The 27,668-nt window shown below is 39.2% G+C and overlaps 1 protein-coding gene across 3 annotated transcripts in view; it reads right to left on the reverse strand.

The window, feature by feature from the left end:
- Positions 1-4,190: 4,190 nt before the first annotated feature.
- INO80 (INO80 complex ATPase subunit) overlaps positions 4,191-27,668 on the reverse strand; it is a 63,766-nt gene continuing 40,288 nt past the window's right edge. For 2 of the 3 annotated variants that reach the window (XM_030240207.2, XM_050974989.1), the window contains 11 exons: positions 25,390-25,615; positions 20,023-20,150; positions 16,241-16,335; positions 13,880-13,952; positions 12,318-12,476; positions 10,926-11,028; positions 10,252-10,340; positions 9,322-9,477; positions 8,075-8,234; positions 7,059-7,268; positions 4,458-6,448 (listed from right to left, as the gene is read on the reverse strand). In XM_030240207.2, coding sequence (XP_030096067.1) covers positions 6,231-6,448; positions 7,059-7,268; positions 8,075-8,234; positions 9,322-9,477; positions 10,252-10,340; positions 10,926-11,028; positions 12,318-12,476; positions 13,880-13,952; positions 16,241-16,335; positions 20,023-20,150; positions 25,390-25,615 — 1,617 coding nt within the window. In that variant the 3' untranslated portion in view covers positions 4,458-6,230. Of the gene's footprint in view, positions 6,449-7,058; positions 7,269-8,074; positions 8,235-9,321; positions 9,478-10,251; positions 10,341-10,925; positions 11,029-12,317; positions 12,477-13,879; positions 13,953-16,240; positions 16,336-20,022; positions 20,151-25,389; positions 25,616-27,668 lie in introns of all 3 variants that reach the window. The other variant, XM_050974990.1, reaches the window with a different exon arrangement.

The following is a 27,668-nucleotide window of genomic DNA, read 5'->3' on the forward strand; positions in this document are numbered from 1 at the left end:
ATAAGATTAAATCAATGAAAAATCTAGATTAATGGCAAGAAGAGGGAGGTCTGCAGAAATGCACACATTGTTCACACGAACTCTAAGGAAAGACCAGGAGTAGCAAGAAATACAAGACTCAGAAGGGCCCTCCCATTAGCACCCATCGGATGAACGGACTAACCCCCCAAAACAGGTTTTTGGCTGTTAGTTTCCAAAATTCTCTGGAGGTTCATATAGCCTGAACATCTCTTGTTTCCCCTGCTTGCAAAGGAAAACCTGGGAGCTTTGTCACAGACGATGAAGTGTCACTCAAGGGTGTGTCGGCCACGTGCCATTGCATTTACTGTGCAGCAGCACGCAGCTAATTGCAGTCACACGCCAAAAGTTTAATGTAGTTAAAAAAAACCTCAAGCAACATTCAGCCAACTACAGGTGAAATTTGCTGACTCTCCCATTCTTAAAAAAACCCCATCAGCCTTCCATAGGCTGAGTGAAATACAGACAGGCACTCTACGCCGCCGCTTCTGACTGACTGTGGAGGGCAAGGGCTGCCAAAGGTGACTGCTTTGGAAGCACTTCTGTGAGGAACTCAGACGGGTTTAGACCAATCCTGATACAAGTTTTGACCTGATTGTGGAGGAAAGTAACTTGAATTACAGAAGACTGTGAATTGTAGAATAGTTGCTCCCAGCAAATGTCAATGTTCTTCCTCAGCAAAGAGCTTACCTGTGAGGGGAGTTCTTCAGGAACATTGTTGAAGAACAAGCATCATAAAACCACTTGTCTACACAGCAGCTGCAACACTCTAAAATGTACTCACTAAACTGAATAAAAATGAGAATTTCTGTGTTTTAACTCTACTGTAACATCAAGGGAAACTGCAACACCACACTTGAAAAGAAACCTGAAGGATGGTCACCTGAAAGACAGACTACATTTTACCAGGGTATGGAGGGAGGGCTACCACCTCCATAGATGTATTTCTTCCTAGAGGAAGACCCAGTTGGGAAGTTAAGATGTAGGGATACATCAGAGGAACTACAGAAATAGAAGAAAGGTGAGATTAACAGGATTTGCTTCACCTAAGAGGAGAGTATTTCCTAAAGACATCTTGAGAAGAAAGCTGCTAGTTTCTTGTTATGAGTAAGAAAATTTGAATAATTTTAACAAATAGTCAAAAAATCAGTTTTGTGAGACAATCCAAGCCAGTAGTGAATTTCCAAGTAAATTCTAATATCTGACCAACAGTAAGAGTTTTTCTTGTATGCTTAGCTTTATCTTAATTCACAGTCCTCACAACAGAGGTGCAAGGCATAAGGCTTGTGCATTTAAAAGTTAACACTTTAGACAGAAGCATTTCCCCTACCAACCAAAAGCACTGAAGACAACACTTGGGTCTTAAAAAGAGTTAGATAAGGTTGAGGACAGGGAGGAAAAAAACAACTGCTTGCAAGAAAAAGTTACAGAGATGACAAGGGATACTTGTAGGGCTTGGATGTTTAGAAGCTCACATGGTCACCTGTTAAATACAGCAGACCTAACAGAACCAGAAAATACTGACAAAGAATGAAGAGACGGGAAACTCAAGAAGACACAAAAATGGTGTTCCAATGTTTTCATCCCTCATTCTATCAGGGATGCTCATCAGATGAGGAAGGAAGGCGTCATTGTTTCATACCTGTGTACTGAAACACTTCCTCATGCTTAGGATACAAAAGCATTCCCTTATATGCCCCTAGAAGAGCATTCTATAAATAGAGTACAGTAAGAAATGCCTGGAAGGCCCATTAGCTTTGGAGTAACTTCACTTTTCCGAAGGAGTAGGCAGGAGCGAAGAGGAGGCTGAAGCTGGAGGAAACCCAACTCATCTTATTATGCATTCCTCCATTTCAAGAGGCATTTGTTGGATGCTTTTCAGAGGAGCACATGCGAATGTGAGTGCTACAAGGACAACTTGTTTACTCTACAGATCTGGTTGAATCTGAAAGCTGGGCCATCTGTATTGTCCTAATAGATGCTCCTGAGAGAAAGGCTGAATCATTCCTTCCCCTCTCATTCACTGCTATGCAACTGGTGCAGGCAGCAAATAAAAAATAAATCCTTCACAGTTCTAGGAGTATAAGATATCATTACCTTTATTTGAGTATGTCTCAGTTATACTTCACATGCAAGCAGCATCCCTTTGGGTAGTGAACTACAAATTGTTTCCCAGCCACTCCAACAGAAATTTCCAGAGGACAGCAGGGTGTGCACCACCATCCCTCCTGGAGCAGGAAGGGGAGCACAAGACATGCCTCTAAGGCTCCCTGAGAGTTATAATGTGTGTTTCAGACTGGAGAGTCAATAAAAAAAGAAAGGTGGAGGCAGAAGTGAGAGGCTGAGGAGCCTGTAAGTCCATCTGGGAGCAGAAGCAGGCCAGCTCACTGAGAAGACCAGGACAGAACATGCAGTGCAGTGGTCACAGGCAGCACTTCCCCAACTGCACTGCTCCACATCCTGCCCCAGAGTGATTTTATCAATTGTGCTCTTCCTCCTCTCAGCTGCAACTTGGCTGTTCCTGAGCTACAATCAAAGTAGTGCAGATCCCTATTCCTGATGCATGGAGCTTTTCCCACTGAGCTTTGCGTGCCTCCCCCACTGGGAAATGCTGCTGAAGGAAATACTTTGGGGGTATGGAAATAAAGCAAGATACAGCTCTAGGCAGACAGGCAGCTTTCTACAAAGGGGACACAAGACAGCAAGGAGCAGGGAAACTGGTGGGGAAAGCATGCAACAGAGAGGGGAGAAGGCACAGAAATACACTACGTTTGACAGTGCAGCAGTAATATCCTAAAGTGAAGAATTAAAGCAGTTCCCGGTTCAAACCATCCTGCAGTAACCTGTTCATCTCTTTGCAGAATAAGGAAAGGAAATTTAGTGGCTGGTTAAATGGAAAGGACAGCAGACTTGAGCCATAATAGAAAAGAGAAAATGCAAGCTAGGGAACAAAGGGTGTTCTGGGACCCTTCTGAACTAGACAACCCTTGTAGGCTAAACTACAAAAATGTGTGTGAGGCTGGGACTCATCACTTTTAAGTCCTAACTTCTCAAGACCTAAGAAAATTATCACCTTTAAATGTCTTCAATAGGAGCATTGATCAGTGAACTGTATTTAACAGTTTTGTAGTAATCAGTGAGTAAAATGCTAAAATCAACCAGCATGATGAATACTCGGCACTCCCAACATGGCCCAAACCACACTGACAGCTATTTCACTATTCCAGCTCAATACACAAACTCAGTTCATTCAATCATTGTGTCCACCTTTAGCAAATACCTTGATCTCTTGGAGTAAAGTGAATTTCTCTGCCATTAATGCATGTAAGTGCATAGCACACAGCTGGAGTGAAAAGATGCTCAGATGAAATGATAAAGAACAAAGCTTCAGTGTGCACACCCATTTGTTCACTTCAACAGAAGTGTTCCCCAGGTATTGATTACAAAACTACCTCCATCTTCTTAAAAAATTCCCAGTCTTTGTCTTTATAGCACTACTTCCTTCCCCAAACCAAGGTCTCAGACTAGGACAGCCATCACATGATTTTTCCCAGTTCCTTGATTACTATCACAGAATCTTTTCTCCTATGATGCATAATACCAAGAATATTGAAATGTAATGTCTTACAGAAATTGAACTGAAGATGATCTAGCAGTTCATTTATTTTACAGCTATGTCAGATCTTATTGAACTTCTTGGACTGACACAAACTGTGCAAGCAGATGGGCTACCACTGATTTTGCCACAACTTGTGATGTCACTTGGTGTTTCTCTTGAAGATTAAATGATTTTAAATATTTTAAAATTTTTATTTATGTTACTTAAAATATATTCAATGATTTATTTTATAAATATAATCTAAATATATTCCTACTCTTAAATAAATATTTTTATTTTTACATTTATCAGTGTTTTAAATATCAATATTTAATCTTCCAAAAGTATAGCATGTACAGTACATATTACATTTTTGCAAGCTTTTCAAATTATAATTTTTTTTTCTCTCAACTTTGGATAATAATCTAATGCAACTGTCTTGCAGTTTGGAGATCAAGACTGTGCATAAAAAAGTCCTTTCAACTCCCACTGGAAAGAAAAAATAAGAAAAAAAAAAAATAACTATAAGAGAATAATGTCTCAACAATCAACTGTATTGAATTCAACCACTGAAGTCCAGGTACTGTTTAATATTATAGTTGCTTCTGTTTTCTTGTGACCTGCTGCACACTTACTCCAAAATAGATTATGAGGTAATCAGTGAATACAAACATGGGCTAAGGGTACAGTTGTAACTGAAGAAGGTTACAAACATGATACTTGCCAGAGCACAGATACCCTAGAGCTTTACATTGAGCAGCGTTTGTCTCCAGAAGCACTTCCAGATGCACGCCCCTCCATGCTCTCTTCCCTATTCCTCTCATTCATACAGCTACATGCATAAAAACCACAAAGACACTGATTTACATAAAATTATCTCACTCCATTTTATTTAAGATTTTCTCCTCCAGTTAGTAAAAGAAAGATGTGTCTCTCTTTATACATATGTACAAGTTCAGTTACAAAAATAGACAGCACATTCAAAGAGAAAAAAAGGCTTGGCATTTGTCTGATTCCCTCTAAATATCATATATACATGTGAATAGAAGGGGAAGGGGGAAGTCTTTATGAGTTAATTAAACATCACCTCCCCCTCAATTATCCCCTGCAAATCTGTTCAAAAATCAATCTAACTAAGCTCAGTTCTGCTATTTTCAGGTGTGCAAATTAGAGGCAGAACCAACAGGAAGCACTCGCTCTACACTGTAGGACGCCAGGCAAAAGATTTGGGGTCAGAAAAAAATTATAATAATAAAAAAAGAAATCATCTTCCACTGTCACAGCCTAGACCTGCAACTCAACTTGCTTCTCTCAAGGGATGAAAGTGCCCCGGCAGAACAGTCTCTTAATTCAACGTGTGAGACAGAATAACTGTCCTGCACCTGAATCTCAGTGCAATGCAGACAACGCTTACAGCAAAGCAAGGGGCTACGGGCAGGGTTTGTGCATCAAGAACGGGGAAGGAACAACCAGGGAACAAGAACACGGATGGGTGCTGGCAGCACTGCCTTCCACCAGCCCCATGGGACACGGCTACCGCCCACACTGCAGCGAACTCAACCACGCCAGTATGTGTGATGGTCACAAAGATGAAGGGAAAACACACTGCAGGAACAGTCAATGGGATGGCTGGGATATGAGACAATTTTTTTCCCAGGATTTGGCTGGAAGGGGGAATGGCACAGTTCTCTCTCTCTCAGGATTGCTCCTCTCACATCACTGCAAGCTGCAGATCCATGCTCTGCTACGGCACGGTGAGAGGAGCAGCACAAACTCCTCCTCAACACTTCAGCTTTCCTCCTTCTTGAGATTTACACAAATAAAGTATTATTTTGTTTCTAAGCTTTTAAAGAGTTCTGCGCACTTCATAAATGAGAGAAATCATTCTGAACACGGTGAGTGTTCGTGCTGATGAGAACTCTGAAATGCAAACCAATCACTGGCCTGTGGTTTCTTCCACTGTGTGAAGCAGAGGCTGTGCTGCTGCTCTCATGAGGCCTGACAGCGCTCCCTGAATTCTGCAGCTCTGAACATCTTCCTGACAAATGGTGCTGAAAAGAGTCTGCTCCCTGGAAACCACCTGAGACACCTTCCTTTGAATTTCAAGTCTTTAAAGAACCCAGAGATCCACACCAGAAGAACCCAAGAATTTTTTTGATCATACATCATCTTCAGCACAGCCCACAATTACTCCTGCATGTTCACTGACCAGCTGCCAGGATAGAAATGTCTTGTGACTCTACAGGATTCTCCTGGGGTACAGATACTGATTTCATAGGACAAAATTAATGCTGGGCTCCACCTCAGGCTACAGGAGAGGAAGTATACTGGTGTGACTTCAAGCACACACAGATGCAGGATATTGCATGGAGTAGCTGGATGCTTTCTTACCCCAGACTCCCTTCCCTCCTTCTTGCAGTGTCTGCAAAGATAGTTTTTTGGAATACACATAATCAAAGTGCTCACATCAACCACCCACTCCCATTGTGCTTTGATTTTCTTCCCACACATGTGCTGGACAGCAACAAGGCATTTGTTAGCACGCCTTCGACTGGCAGGGTGGTCTACTCGGAAAGCCAACACAGTTCAGACAAGCTTTGGGGGTTCGAAATTACTACCGACCACCTGAGGTGTGGGCACCTTTGCTTTGCTTCCGAATTGAAGTTTCTGATATGAGACTGCTGGTCAGGTTTAAACTTTTGGGGGTCCCACAAATACTGTTTCCTTTGCTCAAAGGGGAGCTCAAGGGAGAAGAGGCGTTTGAAGGTCCAAAATCTGCAAGTCCGGAAGGCCGAATGATTGCTGTTTGTAGAGGGCTACTTGCAGACATGCCTAGCAATGGAAAAGAGAATCAAATTCTACATGAGCATGTAATTCCACTTGTGGTTCTTCAACAGAAGACTATGGATTAACAATCAGTCCTAAGACCACTCTGCATTCATGACTTACAACAGTTTAATGAAGAGGGAAGTCCTTAAGATACAAAACATCTCGCAGTTATACCCTGGGCTATCTTCAGCTGTTGTAAAGCTGCACCTCAATCACCATCAGTTTAGCAGGTTTTGGAATGCAATACTGTGACTTCAACATGATGCAATGCAGGAAAACCACAGCCACAGCCATGGCATAAACAACACTATCTGATCTGTCTGAATACCACATAAAAAACCCCGAAAACCAACAAAAAAAACCAAAAGGAAAAATATTTGGTGTGAGACAATTCAAAGGGCAGATGAAACTCAAGGTTATCTGAGGTAAAACTGGCCATCCTCTCCCACCCTTACCATGTCACAGTTTGTATAGCCCGGATCTCAGAGTGCGATGGACAAGCAATACCAACCACACAACACTTAACCTGTCTGCAGACAGGCAGTAAGCAGCCATCAGGCTAGCTCAGTTGGCTGTGTTCTGGGCGGCCCAGCGCCTGCCCTGCCCCACGTACCTTTGGAGACGTTGTAGCCGTAGGCAGCGTATGCCGCTGCAGAGGCTGCCGCCGCCCCCGCCTTGGCCCCTGCCATTGCTGCCGCGCTCCCCGCTATGGACTTCCGGCTCCTGCCTTTCCCAGTGCCACCTTTGGAGCCACCTTTGGGACGACCCCGGCTTCGACTTGACTGGCCTCTCACAGTGAGAGATGTATCTGGCACTGAAACGCCTGAAGGAGGAAAGAATGTTAAACCAGTGACTGGTAGAGTGTTTCACATGCCTCACAAGTGAGTGCCCCACCAAAGCTGCCCACCAGTTACAAGAATACTGCTCCTAGGTGGCATTCACAGTAACAGGGACACTGTTAGCAAGCAGCGGTCTCATGAAAAGAAATTATGTATACAAAACTTCACTCTTCAGCAACAGTATCTTAACTGCAACTACTTGTATTATTATGAATCCAACCCACAAAGAGGTGGTTCCAAGTTCTACTTCAGGATGATGCATTTTCTTGTTTGAAGATGGAGATTGTCTTCCATCTGCTATCTCTAAAGAAACTCATCAAGAACTATGATTCTACTTGTTTCACTGTGAAAAACTACAGTAATTAAAACCACGTGACATTATTTAAAATTACACTGCACTTGAAAAAAATTGTTCCAACCACTGGAGATAAAGAACTGATTATTAACCCAATAGCAAATTCAAGGAAAAGCTTAGAGATTAATAGTTCTGTGGTTGTCTGTAATTTGGTAACAAACTTAAGGGTAAGGAGAGCTCTCAATAACATAGAAACAAAGGACACAAGGTTTTGAAGTAACCAATACAGAAAAGAGGTAAGTGTGGTAAATGACAGACTATAAACAGATTTCCTATCAAATCAGAAGTAACTTTGCAATGAAAAGGCAATTATTTTCCCCCCAAATCTTGCCAACCATTCATATATCCAGGGTAGAATGCAGAAAACCTATTACTTAGCTATGCAAAGTCATGGTTTAATAAACGTTAGCAATAAATCAAGGCGAGAGTACTGACCATTCACGGTGTCTGAAACAGAGCCAGTAACGGAAGCAGGAGAGTTTGTTGCCCTTGACTGAGGTGCTGAAGAAGCTGGATCATCCACAATCACAAGCATATCATTACTGCTCTCATCAGGAGGGATAGAGCCCATATGTAATTCACTGCTGATGGAGATCTAAATGTGACAGAGAACAAAGCCATTAGCTCCTCAGGTTAGGAAAGGATCCAAAAATAGTAAAATCTTCAAAACCTATACAATCACAAGTAACTGGTACTTGTTCTTTCCCATTTTCTCTACAATAGCAGCATGAGCATGATACATCATCTGCCTGATCACACCATGCTTTGTTTACAGGCTGAGCAGCAGTAAAGACCTCCACCCTCTATTTAATTTTAATTCATGAAAATACATGTTAAGTTAGAAATAAAAGACTAATGGGCTCAGCAGAGATTTAAGCAAATTGCTGTTCAACTGCGCATTTTCAACTGCTAAAGGGAAAATAGGATTCTTAATCCACTACTACTGCTAATAAAAATTTTGATCAATAAAGGAACAGTACAATACAAAAACCTTAATCGACTTGGCACAGAGCAAAATACATTTGCTATAAAACCAATTTGCAATTCTTTACAGACAGATGAAGGAAAATAAAGATGTATGCCACTGAGAATTCTTAATTTAAATTCCAGAGGGGAAAAAACACAATAATTCAGAACCTGAGGCAAGTGAGGAAGCAGAGACAGACACAGATGAGACTAGTGAGGGGTACTTACAAAGACACTGAATGTCAAGGAGCTATTTGAGGGATACTGTTTGGCTCAGGAGCAGAGTTTTCTTGCTATGGAAGATATTGGTATGGGAGAGGGCACATGATTATAAATGTGAGAATGAGAAAGGCAGGGAAAAGGAACAAGAAAGCAGGAAGAAAGTTAAGTGGGTCTCAGGTAAGAGTGGAAAAAATTCATGGACTGGAAAGAAGGAAAGTCAGGGGAGATATTCATTGTAAGAAAAGGGAGGCAGAGAGTGAAGGAAGAGGGGAAATAATGGAATGTCAAATAACATGAAGAGCTGTAAGGCAGCTTATTAGCAGCTGTTACATTTTCAATAAACTATTTTCACTTGCATGGCTCACCTTTGAGACACGTCACTTCCCCACACACTCAAAGCTCTAAGAGAGCTGAAGTACCAGACAGCAAGAATCCTACAAGATGTAGGGCCACAACTGAAACAGTATGTGGGTTAAAGCAGCAGTGAGTCTTACCTCACTGAAAGGACTGGGCATGGCAGAGTCTACACTAATGAAAGAGTCATCCCCATCAGCAGACAGGTTGGAGTTATCAGCTGAGGGGACAAATGGGATCACAAGGTTCACGTTCTCTTTCTTTCTCTTCCCATCCAATTCATCTTCCTTTTTCTTCTGAAATAAATGAAGTAATACCAGGAATGAAAAGGCAATAAAACAGAAGGCGAACAAGCAACCCAAAATTTCACAATCTAGTGCAGTATTTTAACTCAGGAATGCCACTGGAAGAATTTCCCAAAACAAGTTTCTGAAGGATATGGTAACAGATCCCTTAAATGCTTCTTCTTTTGATTTCAGAAGAGTTTTGTTTGTTTTTCTTCATTAAATATCTGGAATTATGGAGTATTACTCTTACAAAATTATTTTTATTTCTAGTACCTTTTGGAGTGAGCTTGACATTCTTTACCATTACACAAAATTCCAATTAATTAATGCAAAGCCTCCCTGTCTTAAAAACTCAGAATTTTCATAAACTGGTTTTAGTGATGCTTTTTAAACAAACTAATCTTCCCTAGTTCCATGGAAGCCTCATAGCTATATGGGATTTATCTGTGTTTGGTGCTTCCTTTACATTCCCCTTTTGTCCTTGCAAAGCAAAATCTTGATAAAGTCACCAATTTAACGATCATTTGATTGTCAAGTCTGCTTGGATAGGCAGTACTTCCCTGTTTTTGAAGTTGCTAATAGCTAAAATAATATGCATTACTTATTTTTTAATATCCCTCTTCTGTGTAAGGAACTGCCACAGACTGACTTTCAACAGCAAAGGCAAGGTGGTTTACTCATTAAGACTGCCTTGGCATAAAATGTTTCCACATTCCCTAACAGTGATCTTGAAGCTCTTCTGGCTCTGTTACTGACACAGGTAACCCCTCTGTACCAAAGTACCTTCTCAGCATATTTTTCCCTTTTACGTTTACGTTCCTTCACACGATTTGTTTCTTCTTGCTGTCGCTTCTCTTCTTGACGCTGACGCACTGATGGAAAAGAAATACAAAATTGTCACCATTAAACAAAGAAATACAAAGCTGTCATCAAGATATTTCCTATCCTTTTATGAATCTTACAAGAAGTTCTTATTCTAACAGAACTGGGAAGAAGAATCAGTTGTATTGAAACTAAAACACATTGAAAGCATTACTCTATTAAAACCATTTGTTTTCAAGTCACTAAAAAGTCTTACAGGGGAATTCTTCTTTCAAGCAACATGAAAGACTATGCCTCTAACTTCAAAAATATGATGAAATACAGCACTTTTACTAAGACTTTTCTTGTCATGACCCACATAGTTCTTGTCAAAACTCTGTCATTCAGGAACAATGTAATGATCCTGAATGAGTGCCAATAAAAACTTAATCACATCATGTCTCATTTTGCACAACTTCATTCAGCTCAGCAGTGATATCAAACCAGCTTGTACTAACAAGAGTTGGCAATACAAAAAGGGACAGGAAACAGAAGTTGTAATCAGCAATACATGTGTTTGTAGAGATAAAACCACAGATTTCATAAGGTAATGAAGTGGAAAATGGGGGAATTGCTGAAACACTAATGTCACATACATTTCTTTTCTAGCTCCTCATCATCCAGCAGAAGGCTGACCACCTCTTTTGGCTTCAAGGTGTCAGGTTTGAAATTGCCACCTGAAATTACCATTCGCTGAATCTAGAAGGAAAAAAACCAAGTGAAGAAAAGGAAAGATTAGTCAAAGCCACCATGAAACATTTCTCATTACCCATCACTATAAGCCAGCTGCAAAAATCATGCAAGTACATCTAAGTTAGACTTGATCCAGTTTCTCTATCACACCAAATTTAGCAGCCAACTTCAGGGTATAAAATATGAGAAGCAACTGCAATAGAAAGCAGAAAATTACCATCCCTTATGGAAAGTTACATTTTTTTCTGAAGCAGCATGTAATGAACTGCAAATTATAATAGTATTAATTAATATACTGCTGAACAAAACAAAATAAAAAATACAGCAACAGCCCTCTCAAGTATTATTTACCCATTCAAATTTTCAAGTAATTGCACAGAGGATCATGAAGATCACATTCTTAAAGGGTGCAACATTTTTAGTCTCCTTGACTGAAAATTGTACCTCCATCCTGAGGTGTTGCAATTTAAGCAATTCACTCAGCCTCTATTACTAAACTGTATTAAAAACAAACCCAACAACTAAGAAGAGTTGTAACTTAACAGAAGTGAACAAGCTTTAGTATAAGGCAATTTCAATGATTTGGATCACCAACAGACTGCACCTAATTTTCAGGCTGATTTCAGGTAACTCTAGTGCAGTATCTCAGAAAAACAGTGCAGTATCTCAGTAAAATGTTTCAACAAGGGAAATGTGAATGCATTCAGTTCCTGCAACATCATGAGCAGCATCCAAGTAAGACAAAAGCTAGGAAAAACTCCAATATACAAAACATCTGAACGTTCTATATAGCATACCTACTGCTACCAAAAAACATGAATCTCCTTAGCTATTTTCTTGCCAATAAAATATCATAAGGTTTAAAGTTCCTAGTACACTTATTGCTTGATTCTGCAGGACACTGAGCTTTTCTGGCAACCCTAACACCTCAAATAATTTCCACTTGATTGCCATCCAAATGTCTTAAAAAAAAATCAGCTGTTGTGTAACATGAGAAGAATCAGTAACTGACGCAGCAAAGACAGAAGCCCTAGTCTTAAAGAAGCCTTAAAAGCTTCACTGCAACATAAGAAATAGTTTTCATGAAGTCATAATGTAAATAATTAACTTCTTTCCAGTTCATATGTCACTGAACTGCTGCTGTGTTAGAGACACATATTTGAACAAAGACACTTCCTTTTGTCTTCTCTTCTGTCTCCCTGCAGACACTTTCTCTGTCTCTTTACTCACGTTGATACACACTTTATGATACCATCCCTGTAAGTTCCCACTGCAGGCGAGTTCCTTATTCCTACCTCGCTCTTCTCCTTTGCCCGCTGCAGGATGCGCTCCTCTATGGTGCCTTTACAAATCAAGCGGTACACGGTGACCTGTTTGGTCTGACCCAGCCTGTGGGCCCGGTCCATGGCTTGCTGGTCTACTGTTGGGTTCCAATCACTGTCATAGAAAATTACCTGCAAGGCAACACCAGAAGGGATTAAATACAAACACACATTTAGAGCACCTGGTGACCAAGCAAACAGAAATCCAATATACTAATAACAACAGAAGTTCAATCATGTTTCACAGAATTACAGACCCACTGTAGGCTGTGTTAAACTAGCCTTGCCCAGTCCTGGTAAATCTCTTCCACTGCATTTCAGGTGAATTCAAACTAACTGACACTGTGAATGTTTCAACTTCCAAAGAACGTCTTTAACAGACCTGATAGGGAGGCACAAAATTCCTAAGTTTGTTATCATGTTAAATCACTGTCATTAATTATAGACTACACTCCACATCATGAATGCACTTTAGTGTTACTTACCATCATATCAGAATTTAATGAAGAAAGTAATACTCCAATTTTTATTCGAAACCTAGATAAAGTCTAATTTTTCTAGTACTTTAAATATAAAAAACTCAAATGCTACATTAAATTCATATTGCACTATCACTCTAATAGTACTTTATGCACAATAAGCATCAAAACCAATAGCATTTAAAAAATTTTAGACAGCAAAGTATTAAGAAAGTTACACAGAAAACCACTAAAAGTACTCATGCAAGGAACCTGCCTGGGCTTCCACCTGTTCATTTCTTCTTTTAAACCCTGAAAATCCTACAGATACTTGTTTTCTTCTGATTTCTTGTGACTGACAGAAAGATAGGATAGGATTTTTTTTGATTCAGGGGTCTTTGGGTTTGTGTGGCTACGGTCTTGAGGTCAAATCTGCAAGCACGCCAGGTGCAGGTTAGAAGCACAAGAATAGCTGTTAATGAAGAGATGAATGGTTCATCAGTATTCCTTCCCTAGTGATTAGTGGCAGCTGCTCTAGAGTGCAAATCCTTGCAATTCATCTAAGTAAGTCTGTCTTTATATCTCAGGGGAAGAAATTTATCCTTCCTGAGTAGCTGATCCTCAACTACAAATGCCTTCCTACTTTTATAGGCATTGTTTCATTCTTCTGGGCACAGAAAAAAGGGTAACTGATAACTATTCCACTGGTTCCTTTGCAACTGAACCTTAGGAGCAAAGGTACAGCATTCATACAGTGAATGCTGTTTCATCTAAGTGTCATTTACATCTGTAAACCCCTTCAGTAATCCAACTCCTTTCTGGACCCTGGTACTGAAGTAGGTGTGGAGTGGGAAGAAATTTCCAACTGTAACCAAAAGCTGTGTACCAAAATGTCCAATATTCTACAACTTGATCATCAAGACAATATTACATTGTGAATAACAAAGTAAACAGTATATGCAATTTCACAGTGTGAATGGCAGTACTAAAAATATTGATCAGAATAGGCAAGAGAGTGCCAACTTTGGCACAGAATGACCGATTTTCTAACATAAATTATTACCAAATTTCACCTACCGTATCTGCAGCTGTAAGGTTAATGCCCAAGCCTCCAGCTCTTGTACTTAACAGGAACACAAAAATATCATTCCTGTAGAGGAAAGAGATGAAACTCCCTTATTTTCTGCATGAAGAAGGAATAACCACAGAAGCAATTTTTTGACCCATATGAAGCAACCAGGGCTATGTCTATTACTTGAACAGTTCAGAACACTTTGTGCTGTTCATTCACAGTCAAGGAAAAGAAACATATGAAAGTGAAAGAAGGTAATCTACAAATGAGGACTGTCTGGACATGTAAACATTCAATTTGCAATAGCAGTTTATTAATCTGTATCAAAACAAACAAGGGCTTGTTTATCTTGCCCACATTGGAAATTAAGATTTCATACACACAAAGACCAATCTATTGTTTCACAGAACTGACCCAATGTTAAAGAAATCTTGCCATTAATGATGCTCAACTGATAAAAAAAGAAAAATAAAAGTCAAAACTGTAGATGCAAGTTTTGTTCTAAATTTGGTGCTTTGAACAGAACAAACAACAAGACAAGCCTATATGCAGCATGACCAAGTACTGATGAAAACTCAAGTGATAACAGCAAAATCAAAGTTTCTGCTAAGGTTGTGAACTGCACTAGTGTCTCTGCAGGGTCACCAATATTTAAAAGTGTTCCACGCCTTATGGATCTGTGAACAGGCTGACACAAAAAAAGCAGACAATACACTAGTAGGGACTCCAAAGACATTGACACATTGTCCTTCTCTGCTTAAAAGAAGATAGTCTGGAATGCCACATCCTTTTGGTACTACATTGTCTGAACAACTTGGCAAATATAAAATCAGTGAAGTACCAGAAACTCTACAGGGATGCACAGGAAGGAACTAAAACCAAGCTGTCAATCTTCAGACTTTATCTTGCAGGTAAAAAAGCCAAAGGAGTTAACAGGTGCCTGTTTGCACTGAAGGTAATCTTTGGCCTCTGTTCTCTTGTAACAATAGTGGGATGTGTGTATAGACAGTCACCTGAACATGTAGCTGTAATACGCTTCTGGATATGCCATATGGGAAGCCAAGTGGACAGAGCCATAGACTATGTGAACAAATTATCATGCCGTAGCTATGTATTTTCATCACCTTGCAAGGACATCCTGCAGAATAGTCTAGTCTCAGCCATGCTTTTTTCTCTGGAAATATTTCTCATAAGTAAATCATGTATAAGAGGAACTCAACTAACATCTTAATAGGAATTCTTGCTTAGACTGGCTGACGTACATTTCAAAGGGCTTTCCTGCTGAAATTATTATTTTTCTTCAGTTGTTTTATTCACTATTAAAACCAAATGATGTTAGTTAATAAAACAATTTTTTTCCACTTCTTTCGGTTAAAGGACCTTACAGGAGGAAGTGTCAGAATTCCTTGAGGACATCGTAACCTGCAAGGAACTTGACACCTGGAAACAGGCAGAAAGAAAGGTACTACATGGTCCTTTCACTTCTCCACACGTTCAAGTTCACTAGAAGATTCATCATTGCAACATGGTCCTTCAGGTCCATCAGCCTCATGAACCAGTGACCTGGAAGGCATTGACTCCTATCTTCAGCAACAATACTTTGGGACAACTAACATAAGGAATTTTCTCAAGTCTAGAATATTGCTTTCACCCTGCAATAAACAACTATCTATGAACCTAACTCCACTGAAATTGGAAAGTGACCTTCTTACAAGCTCATATCATCACACAGGAAGGGTAACCTTACTGTGAACTACTGTACCAAAATGACATAGTATCAAGCCATAGCTCATGATTAAAAGGAAACTTAATAACCATAAACTCAACCATTGTCAGTAATGCACCTTGATTCACTTATTAAAATGGTCAGGATCCATTTTGGTTTACTAAATGAGAAGAGCTACCCTACCTTTCTAGCTAATAAAATCCCCATTTTATCTTTTGTATACTAGTTTAAGGTTTCTTAGTAAAATATGGCTAAATAGTTTGTTTTGCAGAAAACTAGGTCCCTTTCAATACTCTAGCATATGCAAGATTTTCAATCTCATCTTTACAGTGTCAATTGTCAAAGCATTTAATAACCATTGGACATTTGCTGCTTTTCTACTGACCTTCTTTCTAAGCAACAGCCTATTTGGATTGGCAAGAAGTACAAGAGGGGGCTACACTAAAACTGCTTCCAGTACTCTTTCACAGATTCATACTAAAACCACTGACTACTGGTCAGCAAACCACCAAGAAATTGTTTCAGATAAATGAGGTCAATTTGATATAAAGAAAGATAAGTGCAAATTTCATTTATTTCCATTATATCTTACATCAATTTCCTAGGTACATATATTTTAGCATCTTGCATACTACATTACCTGTTCTGAAAATCTGCTACCATGTCCCTTCGCTCAGAAATCTTTGAAGAGCCATCCAATCTCATGTAGGTATGTTTCCTATAAACCATGTATTCCTGCAAAAAACATGCACCAAAAAAAAATACAGTTGTTCTTGAAACTGTTCAATCTTGATTCTTGCAGAGCCCCCCACCACACACAATAAAAAGAGGATTGCTAATTACAACAAGGTTCCATAAACATTATCAACAAATGTTCTGTAAGCAATACTTGGTAATAATACAATCCAGAAATTAAAGCTACTCAATTGTATGTTAGCTTCTGCATTTCATGTAAGAGATAAATGACAATGTCAATTCAGAGTTGGGGATACATTTGCTGCACTGCAGACCTGGTACGTGCCTTTTCCTATAAATAAACAGGTAAACAAAAATCACTAAAATGGGAAGTTTGTCTTCACAAAGTCTGTATTTTTATTAATACCAAGTTTTTACTGTGCAAGCAAACCTTCCCAAACAAACCAATTGCACCTGCTCCCTGTCAATTGTATACCATTTGACTGGTGGTTTTAAAAACTTGGTGATGTATAATGTCTGTCCAGCCTTCATCTCAGCAGCAAAGAACCTCCTATGCTCTCTCTTGCCTAGGAGAACATTGAACATTTACACTGGTGTGTCAGCCCACAGCTCCTGCCAAGCACTGGATCTGAAACCCCTGCCTGAGACACAAATCAAATGGCATCAGCTAGGAATGCTGTAAGCAAAGGCTTTTTCCACTGAGACACATTTTTCATGCTCTAAGGGTCTCAGCATTTCTTGATACCTGTGCAACTATCAACAAACTCTGAATTACATACAAAGCTCAAATAACCACGGAGTTTCTCTGGAAAGACATCCTCTGGGGTGCTTAAACAATGGGGTCCCTGACTGGCTGAAAAGATGCAACACCTACTGGTTACACAAGTTAGGTTTAGCCATACTGGTGCATGAGTCTTTTTGAGATGCCTTGAGTGCAAATGAAGACAGAAAGGAACAGATGGTGCTTTAGCAGCAAGAACTATTGGATTCATCTTGCTCCAAGCCACAGTGCTCAGCAGACACAGAACTGATGTGCTGTGAGAAGACATGGCAGTGATTGCACTCTAATGAACCTTCTGACATTACCATGCCCAGTTCTACTTTTCACCTATCCTTCGGGGCTCCTGATCTCTTTGTGTTCTGCTGAAATAGTGAAAGAGCTGCCATATTATAAGGAAACTGAGAAAAAGACTGATGCAGAGGAAGCAAGCTTCAACATGAGGCAGATGAAAGAGAAAATGAGGTAAATGAAACAGTGTGGAAATGGCCAAATCCAGACTTGGATTACCTCCATGAAACAGGGCTCACGACTAGTAGGATTTCTGGAGTACAACAACAGAAGTTCAAGGCAGAGAACAGCTACTTCACCACACAGACAAACAAATCCTAATTAACTATTAATTTATTCCATTTCCATGACAGATTTCTGTCACCAACTAAAACCAGAGAGGATAGAGTTGTCAGGCACTATGCCACCTTTTCTCCAGATTTGATAAATTCTTTTACTATTATCACAAGAACCTTTTCCTTTCATGTCTTTGTTACTGTCTTTATCTGCCTTTATGATGATTCAACCTTTTGATCTTGACTTAGTCTTCCCTCATCTGTTAACCATCTTTTTCTTATCTGTCTTCTAAACAAACTTCAGCACAAACAGAAAACAACTTATTTCATTCCATCAGGTGCATTTATGCTTATTCCATACTTCACAAAGGCACAAAGTGCAAAAGAACAATTTATTCTACACCTGCAGTACTAGCATTTATCCCCCAGGTCTGCAAACTAGCTTTGTACATTAGCCCTTAGCTGAGTATGGCAAGAATGCAGTGCTGCTAAAGCCAGTGCTCTTCTGGGCTTCCACAATGATACTTTCTCAGGAAAATGTTTTCCCTTCATATTACTTCACAGTCTAAATAGAGTAATCTTCTGTTTTCACACAACTCATTAATGTTTGGTAGAGTATAACCAAGAATTTTACTTAATGTAGAACATAATTCAACCCCTCATCTCATGAATACAATCTGATTCCCAATGAAACCAAGCTTCATTCCCAATGAAACTTTTACAGAAGAAAGCAATCACATGGAGAGAAACAAACAAAATCTTAAAAAGTATGAAATACACATCTGCATGAAAAAACAATATTGAAATTATAATTTATCCTCTTCTGTTGAAAGAAAATAATTTTCCCCTTTGTATTTATATCTGCCATTTTATAATGGCTGAACTACACAGGAGATCTTCAGCTGAGGCTACATAAAACAAACAACATTTTATAACTCTGTAAACAATGTGCTTTGTGCTCTCTGCCCTGCATAGATTAGGTTAGTGCAATATAGTCCAAATACTGTTAAAAAAGACATCCTGTGTTTTTTCATACTCAACTAGGCAGATATATTTTGACGGATCAGGAAAAAAATAGATATTTACAGATACACAGCTTTTGCAAGGATTTTCTTATTAATGGAGTCCTTACTTGATTTTTAGCTTGCTTAACTTCAGCTTCTGTTACTTGGGTGAGGAGAAAGAAAAACCGAGGACTTAGTAGGTGGCTTATTTGGATAATAAAACACAAGTGAAGTTGAACATTCAAGAGATGGAATAGCAAAACAGTATGTTCATAAGCCTTTCAAATTGAATGCTAAGAGAAAAGACAGAAGCACTAAACACAGCTTTATGAGCTTCATGGTGTAATGCAGGCTATCAACAAACCCACACCATGTCCAATGTTTGCCAAAAAAAGAGGCATACACAGCAATGCTAGGCAAAGTGCCAAAATACAGAATTGCAACCATGCAAGTTCTGTTTTTCCTCACAGCAGCAAAAACAAAATTCAGCTTGTGATTTGTTATTGAACTATTAACTGCTGACCTTAAAATACTCTCCTGTTCATACAGAACCCATGACTTAGGTAGCTATTGATTCAGGCTTCTCACTTTTTCTCTTCAGTTTTTTGTGGAGAAGATAGTATCCTAGCTCTTTGATGGCACAGCTGCTCATCAAATAAAGATTTTTTTTTTTCTTCAGAGGCAGAATGTCTGATTTTAAATCATAAGTTATGACTTCATTCCTTACTTCTTTCCTATCCCATATGCCAGAGGACCTCCTAATGTTTATGAAACTTCTGCAGAGGAATCAAAGGGAAATGGTAATTGTCTGTGAAATTACAAGCAACATAAACACTAAAATTTACCACTGTTCTCCCTCTTCCTTCCAATAAAAAGGCATGTAGGCATCAAATGAAAAAAAGAAGGAAGCAGTTCAAACCAGGAAAAGAGGATAATTAAGCTATGCCACCCCTTGCCACAGGGCACCGCAAACGCCAACACCTAACAAGGTGCAAAGATGCAAATTAAAAAGTCCATGGAAGAAGAATCCATGCTGGACAACTGAGTATTTAGGAGGCACACTTGGTTCAGAAATCCCTTGAACTGCAAACTGCTGGAAATTGAGTGAGTAATGGTAAAGTATCAGTATTCTTGTACTTATTTTATGCATAACATCTGTTGTTATACACTGGAATCAGTAGAACACTAGGTCAGACCTTAGGTCTAACTTTGTAGGGCAGTTCTTATATTCTCATATTAATGCATTAACCTCTGGGTATCCTCTGGTATAGTAATTTTATTTAGGTTTGCTGCACCTAAATTAATGTACTTTCTCCAAAACAGTGTTGCTAAATCTCCATCTTCATAGTTTGTCTTCTGTCAGCTATAGCTCTCCTACCTCCAGTAAGTCAATCATCCGTGTCATCTGGGAGTAAATGAGAACTCTGTGTCCTTGAGATTTCAGCCGTGTCAACAGAAGATCAAGAGCATGAAGTTTTCCACTGTCAGTGATCAGACTCTCTTTATCTAAAAAGAAATAGAAGAAAAGCAGCTAATTAATAAAGCAAACCCAGATACATGCAACAAGTTATCTTCTAAGTGTTCCTAGCGCTTCACTGCATTATAATCTCTGAAGTAAGAAGGTGTGATGGAAGAAACTGCAACATCCCTTCTGGCTGATACTTAAAATCACATTGCTAACAATAATTTTTGTTTGCTGGGATGGGAGCACACCTATATGCTCCACACGGCAAAATCTCATTACAGAGTGGTCTTAAGTATGGGCTCAATCCTTTTCTCGGACAGCCACATCCCCCATCTAAGGTTTTATTCTGCCCTGATCAACAAGCACTAAATGTCTTGCAACTTGAAGAAATATTTTCCACTACACACATGAAAATTATGTCCTTTGCACATTTGCTGCTACCTGCTGCTGAGCTTTAGACTTATCCACAAATCAAACCCCTCACCTTCCCAGGAAAGAAGAACAGCTGTCTAGGTCGCTGTAAAACAACAATCCCCTCACAGCACTGCCTTGAATTCTTCCCTGCCCTCTCCTTTTTTTCTTCTTTTGTTTTGTTTAAGAAATGTTTCCAGATGGCAATCTTTTCAGTGACTTCAGATTTTATACTTCATGTCCTGTCTATTTCAGCAGTGCTCACGAAGTATTTTTCAGGAAGGAGATCTTCCTGTTTGTACATTCTGTACATAAACTTCAGTAAACAATACACTACTGTTGAAAGAGGATGAAGAGAAATTTTCTTCCAAAAAATTATCTGTTGGAAAGGCCATTGATGATTCTCTATTCTTCTGGATGTCTGAACTTAGGTTTACAGCCAAAACGGAAAGCTGACAACTGCAGATGGTGCAGGCTAGTACAGAACCCAAGGATTTTCAGCATGTCTAGCAGGTAATGTTCTCTAATGCCTAGCAGGTAACACTTTTGCACACTTCCTTCTTCACGGAATGAATTAACTCATGGGCTGAAGAAAATTCAGCTTTCTGTAAGGCAGTTAACTGTCTTGCCCAATACCCCAATTAAAAAAAAAAAAGTTATATACAAAATTAATTCTTTCATCTGACCACCATGTATTTTAATATAATCAAAACCAGGTTCATGCTAGTAGAAGAGAGAAGCACAGATCATATAACAGCACTCCTAAAAAGGTCTTACAAGCACAGCAGGCAACACAGTCCATGAGTACCAAAGTGATGTGGTAGGTGTGCAGTGATGTGGCAGAGTAGTAAGCAATCCCTGCAAATACAGCTATGAGCTTGCTGGGAAAAGCAGGACTGCAGCTGCTCTCTTTCAAAAGTATCTTTAGCTTAAATATAAATAATGGACTTGGTGCTGGACTCTACATCAGAACATCAGAAAATGGAACTGTCTTCTTTCTGAAATTCAAAAAACTGTGAGTTTCCATATGGTTTAAAATAATTAGCTATTCTACTTGCTCTGTAAAACAATGCTGTGAATGCTCTCTCCTATGGCAATTTTAGAGCCATGCACCTGCAATGCACTAGCTGAGAACCCAAGACAAGACAGGTCTGCCCTTTCTTGCTTGTCAGCCTATCTAGATAGTGACTGTATTGCCTCCTTTTGGCAGTAATGATCTTGCTCTGCCTGGAGCAAGTACCACACCATTGCTTAAATTGTTGGCAACTTAGGGAATCCATTAACTGGAGAGCTGAGTCAAGGAAATACTGTAAGGAAAACTTGAGCCCACACATCAGGCTAGCATTTGTTCTAAGAACAACATAATATATAATGACGCACTCATCTCTAGAACAGCATTCAGTCTCAATTACATACAAATCATTAAGAGCTTCATGCGTTTTTCTAAGGAAAACCAAATTTTCAACTTGAGCAATTAAGCAAAATGGAAATGAATTGCAGCTACTTGGTTTTAAAATACAGTTATGGAAGCCAAAGCCTTTGTTCAACAGCAGTATTTACATTTATACAAAATTTTATTATTTCCTTTAATTATAAATACATCTATTACATTCTGCTTTCATTCTAAATTGGTCAGCTTGCTATTTTAGAACAAATTATATTGAGTGAAGCTACATGAATAGTCTAGATATATAATCTAGATATAGTGACAAACAAACATGATTATTAACCAAAAGCTATCTAACTGGAATAAAACTCAGAGAATCAGCAGGGTCTGTTCAAAAGTTAGTGTTGACAGGATCAGATGAACATATTAACAAGTTTCCAAAAGCAAAATGCTACTGTTTTTCTCACAAAGGCACCAATAGGTAGAATTAAGCTTTGCTAACTGGAAGTGATGCATGTCCTCTGCTGCTGGCTCCTGAGGTCTCCATTGTGTAAGTTACTATTTTTGTATTTCAATGAAATGCAAATTACAAGAAAATAATTTATTTGCAAATGATTTGAAAAGTTAGCAACTTGCTAACAGCTCATAAGTCATCCAACAGCTCATCAGTAGAGCAGACTCACTGGTGAGAAAGTTTTTGAGGCTTTTTTAGGAGAGCAAAACAGTACTACCAAAAAAGAGATTTATCATCTCTGGAAGAGAAAATCATTTGTCCTTAACCTGGCACCTTTAAGCATGCTATCCTGATGCCATTGTGTTTTCCAAGATCAAGTATTTTTCCATGCTGAAAGCCTGCCACCTAGTGCTTCAAAAAACAAATTCTGGAAAATTATAACAGAAAATATGCTTTACTCATGCCATCTTTAGAAAAACCAGAATTATTCAAAAGAGACAAAAACCCCGTGTCTTCCACCTCTAGTTTCTGTCACTTCTATTTCTAATTTTCTCTTACCTAGGAGAAGAAAAAAAACTATTACTTTTTTAAAGAGGATTTCCAAAATTTGCAGTTCTCCATGTTTTTACATTTAATGATCAGCAACAACTTCAAATGACACATTCTTCGGATTTTTTTTTTTGTTGTCGTTGTTGCTGTTTAGAAGGAACTTTTAAAACTTTAAGTCAGTCAACAGATAGAGGTCCTGTACTACAGTGTCCAAGAGCTCTCCCTAGGACACAATTTTTGGGTTCTCCAGCACTGTATGAAATAAACAAGAAAAAGGAACCAGACCCAATGGCTGTCAGTCTGAAAAAAACCCCGAACCCAAGTGCCTCCAGCCATGCTAGGATGTGGACATAAATTATCTACAAGGGGATACAGTGGGCCTGGGAAGAATAGTTACAAATGATTATGACTCAGAATAACCTTTGTCAGGAGCTCTGGCTGATGACTGTAGATGGGCTCAGTGCTCTCTGGAGAATGAGAAAAAGTGCCTCTGGACATGCAAAAAGCAGAGGAAAGAGAGATAAAGCCTGGGTTCCAGTTGACACCCCTGGTTCCCCTCCTGACGGCACAATGGGGTCAGTGAGGAGCTAGCTGGCTCTCACAGTAAACAGCCAGTGAGGCCGGTGCTTTTTATCGATACTAAAAGGACTCAGACACTTCCTGCCATTTAATCCAGGACCATTTTTCTTTCAAAGAACAGGAAAAACCTCAAGAGATTCCCACAGTGATCACAGCTGAGCCTGCTGCCAGGGTACTGGGAACACAGAGTCTGGGAGAGGATAGATCAGGGTTTAGGAGAGAGAGGAGTCCCCTTTCTTGACACCAATTTGCCACAGACCTTCACAGCAACCATTCCATTTGATATTTGCTACTTTAGTCTTGCAAATGGCTCCTTCAGCACATCACTCACTTTCTGAAAGGCACCGTGCCTGTTTCTGCACCTATGAACACAGTTGTCCTGTTGTGGTGTGTGTTCTCTCCTCTTAGAGTAAGTTTAGGTTTGAATGCTACTTCCCACTTAATTAAAACACAGCTATACAAAACTACTTTTTTACAACACTTTTAGGTCCAACGCTTCCTAAATTAAGCCAGCTTTATGTAACACACTTATCCCAACCTCCTTCTCAACCAGATTCTGCTGTGCTTTGACAACAGTTTGCCCAACCTTGCACCTATTGTTTCACTTCTGAAAGCTTCTTGTACCCCACCTTTATTCCTCTAAAATTTTTTGCTGATAACAAAGTCCCCAGCTTAAAATAGAAGTCTTTCAAGAGAATGCAGCCCCTTTTCTTTTCTGCATTGGCTACTTTTCTGCATTTCTCTATCCATGTCCTCTATCTTCATTTGTCTCTTCAATACTTCCCACTTTTCTGCTACAGAGATTTGTTTTCTTTTTTCGAATAACCAACAAACAATTAAGAGAATTGATGAAGAAATTATAAAATCATCAACTATGACTGAGTATTAATCCAGTGCAAACTCATGAAAAATGGTTTCTTCATTTCTTAGGTACAAACGTGCATGTGCTTCAAGTGACTCCAAACACTTAAGAAGGTACCTTCTTAAATCAGACTGTAGCAAGCAAAAGGCCATTTTCCTTTTACTGTACTAACTTCCCCTGCCAAACATCCTTGACCCAAAAGGGTCTGGGAATAACTCTGCATCTGGCAGTGTAAGCTGTTTTTCCTCTTGGCTATCTGTCAGATCTCTAGTACTTTCTGCAGAATTCAGCTTGCTGCTCAGGACCACCTTCTGACAGCTAGAGCATGTCTGGCCCATGAAAGTCACCGCAGTACTGGCAATCAAACCCTATGAGATCTTGGATTACTTTAGTCTAATTCTAAGAAAAAACAGTACATTTATTTTACTGGTACACTGGTACCTTTTCCCTACTTTACAAGGAAATATGAATAAGTCTTTATTTCAACAGAAATTCAGTAAATCCCTCATGCCTTATTTTTCAGACTGATTTCTTCTGAACTTGGTCCTTAAACCTATCATTCTCATAGCAGACTGCTAAAAGTAATTTTAACCTTTTCACCAGCCAGACCAATAAAAGATCTTTTAGGACAATATGAAGCTCTTCCAACACCTTAGGAGGCAAGGTATGTCTCTAACTTTTCATGCAATCTTCCCATCTCCAACTTCAAATCAGTATTTGATTGTGAGAGCAGACTGTGCTCTCGTGAGCAAGCTATCTCTTTATAGTCATTTGGAGGACTGACATGCAAAGAGAGGTTTGTAAGCATTAAAAAAAACTGTATTAGATGTTTTCGGTATTCACTGAAGATTTACTTCAGACAGAGGATGCAAAATCATGGTGTATTTTAAGATACCAAGTTAACTTTCCCCCGGAAGGAAAACCAAACACACAACCACCCCCAATCCTTCAAAAAGCCACAGCCAAGCATAAATTACCATCAAATAACACATGTCCTCATTTATGTCATCTCCATCCCACTGCAACCTCCAAAGTTACCTGGTATCCTGATAAAAGACCAGCCGTTCTGAGGCCTGATCCCTAAGAGCCCTCCTGGATGCTCTGGGAAGAACTGGGAGCACTGCTTGAGCCAGTCAGCTGCTAGCTCAGGGGATCCATGGAGTACACACTGCTTTGCTTCCAGACTGCCTCCTTCCCTTAGTGCCCTGCGCTCGTATTCTGCACTTCGGTCATTGCAGTAGAACTCCAGTGGCACAGCTGTTACCTACAAGTGAAATAACAGCAATCAATATTCTTGTTCACATTTCTCCCTGTCCCCAAATCCCCAGTTCAAGTACCTTACCACAGGATCAAATTTTAGAAGTTAGGTCATTATGAAATGTAGAAACAGAAGACAATCTTTGGCTGGGCTTAAACCAAGGAAAGTTGCAACATCTCTCCACACCACAAAAAACACCATATGAACGACCAGGCACAGAAAACTTGCCTTTTGATAAACTATACCTTCTGCCAACTGCTGCACAACTGATAGCAAAACTATAAGAATAATATCCTTGCTCTACCTCTCCTTTTGCCAAGATTTATTTATTTTTAGTTCCACCTTTCACAATTATTTATCTCATTAGCAGAAATTGCACATATTGTCCTTAACAGAAATTCCCGTGATAATCCAAAATTAGGGCAATTCATAAATTAGAAATGAGGAAAAAAGGAACAGCATATTTCTTGGGCTTTACAGTTGCTTTGAATGAAGTGGGCCACAGAAATAGTGCTCTTCTTCTTGTGACATTCTATGAATCCTATGCCCTATTACCTGTTTCATTATATACAACCCAGCTGGACAGACCAGTGTTGCAAACACGGGAAGTGTGATTTCATGCCATGTGAGCTGTTCTGGAACAGCTCCATCAGTTTAACTCCCCCTTTTCTGTCCCATTCACCCAAATCTGTACAGAGTGGAAGGTGCACATGAGCCAAACAGCTGAATGCCAATGGCTGCAACGTGCTTAAGAAAAACTCTTATCAAGCAGAAAAGGCTAGATTTTGTAAAATCTGCAGCTTTCTCATATCTCTCCCGTACCACAACAGGACAACAACCAAAAGTGAAACTGAGCCATGGTACACAGCAGGACAGACTGCTCTGCTGGATTCAACTTCAGATATTTCACCAGGAGTTAAATACCATGATCCAAAGTAAACACAATTACAACACTTTAATGCAAATATAAATGCAAAACAATTCACTGTCTAGCACAAGATTAAAAAACAAACAAACAAAACAAAACAAAAAAAACCCTCAACAGATTACCAATTTCTTTCTACATTTTTTGAATGTAAGTCTGTTTTGGGAAAACATTCTGGGGTATTTACAAAAACTATTTATAACCAAGTTTACAAAAGAAAGCTAGTAGAAGCTTTTACATACTATCTAAAGACTTAATAATGTGTTATAAACTCACATAGAAATGAAAACAAATTTTACTATTAAGACAACCTTACAATACAGGCTAGTAACAGAGAGACTTGAAATGCCGTGACAATTTCTTCACCAATGTAAGAAGCAATTGTATTATTAATTTAGAAGTCACTGTTGCTTTTATTTCAGAAGTACAATGAAAAAATCCCCCACGTACAGTCATGTAAATTAAAAACATTGTCATGAATCCTAAGAGTGTGCAAAATGACATTCCCTCCAGGACTATAAAAAGACACGAAACAAATGAAACAGAGCAAATCAAGCTTGTGAGAGTTTTCACATTTAAAAGAAGCAAGTGGGGCTGCATAGGAAGAAACAGTACAGGAGGCCTATAGGTTTTAATGGTGAACAGTAAGCCGTGGATTTCCTGCAGAACTGAGATGGACTGGGAATTAGGGTGATAATGGGACATCTGAAACACTAAACACAATAAAAGAACCATCTTTGTATGGCAGATGAAAAGCTTCTATATTTTAAATTTTAAATTTGGGAGTTTAAATTTTTGTTCCAGCTTATTCTGGTATGATAAAACTGCTATATTGAGAGTAACATATACAACATTCTATCATGCAATGAAAATATTTTAACAGCTTGTCTAAATGATAAGCAATAGATAGTTTAATTATCACCAGTTTTAAACACTGCACTTTAGAACTGTAAGGTAAAGAGAGCACCATACCTCAGGACTGCCTGGTATCTTAGATTTTGGCTGTACCTCTCTGAACATTTGTCAGCTAACTCAAAAGTAACAGGTATTAAGCAAGGTTTCCTAGCTGGAACTGTGGCCCAGACCAGTTTCACAGGAGTTCTTCTCATAGGAAAAAATTAATCTCATAGAGAC

Source organism: Serinus canaria, chromosome 5 (genome assembly GCF_022539315.1).
Source record: "Serinus canaria isolate serCan28SL12 chromosome 5, serCan2020, whole genome shotgun sequence".
Lineage (NCBI taxonomy): Eukaryota > Metazoa > Chordata > Aves > Passeriformes > Fringillidae > Serinus > Serinus canaria.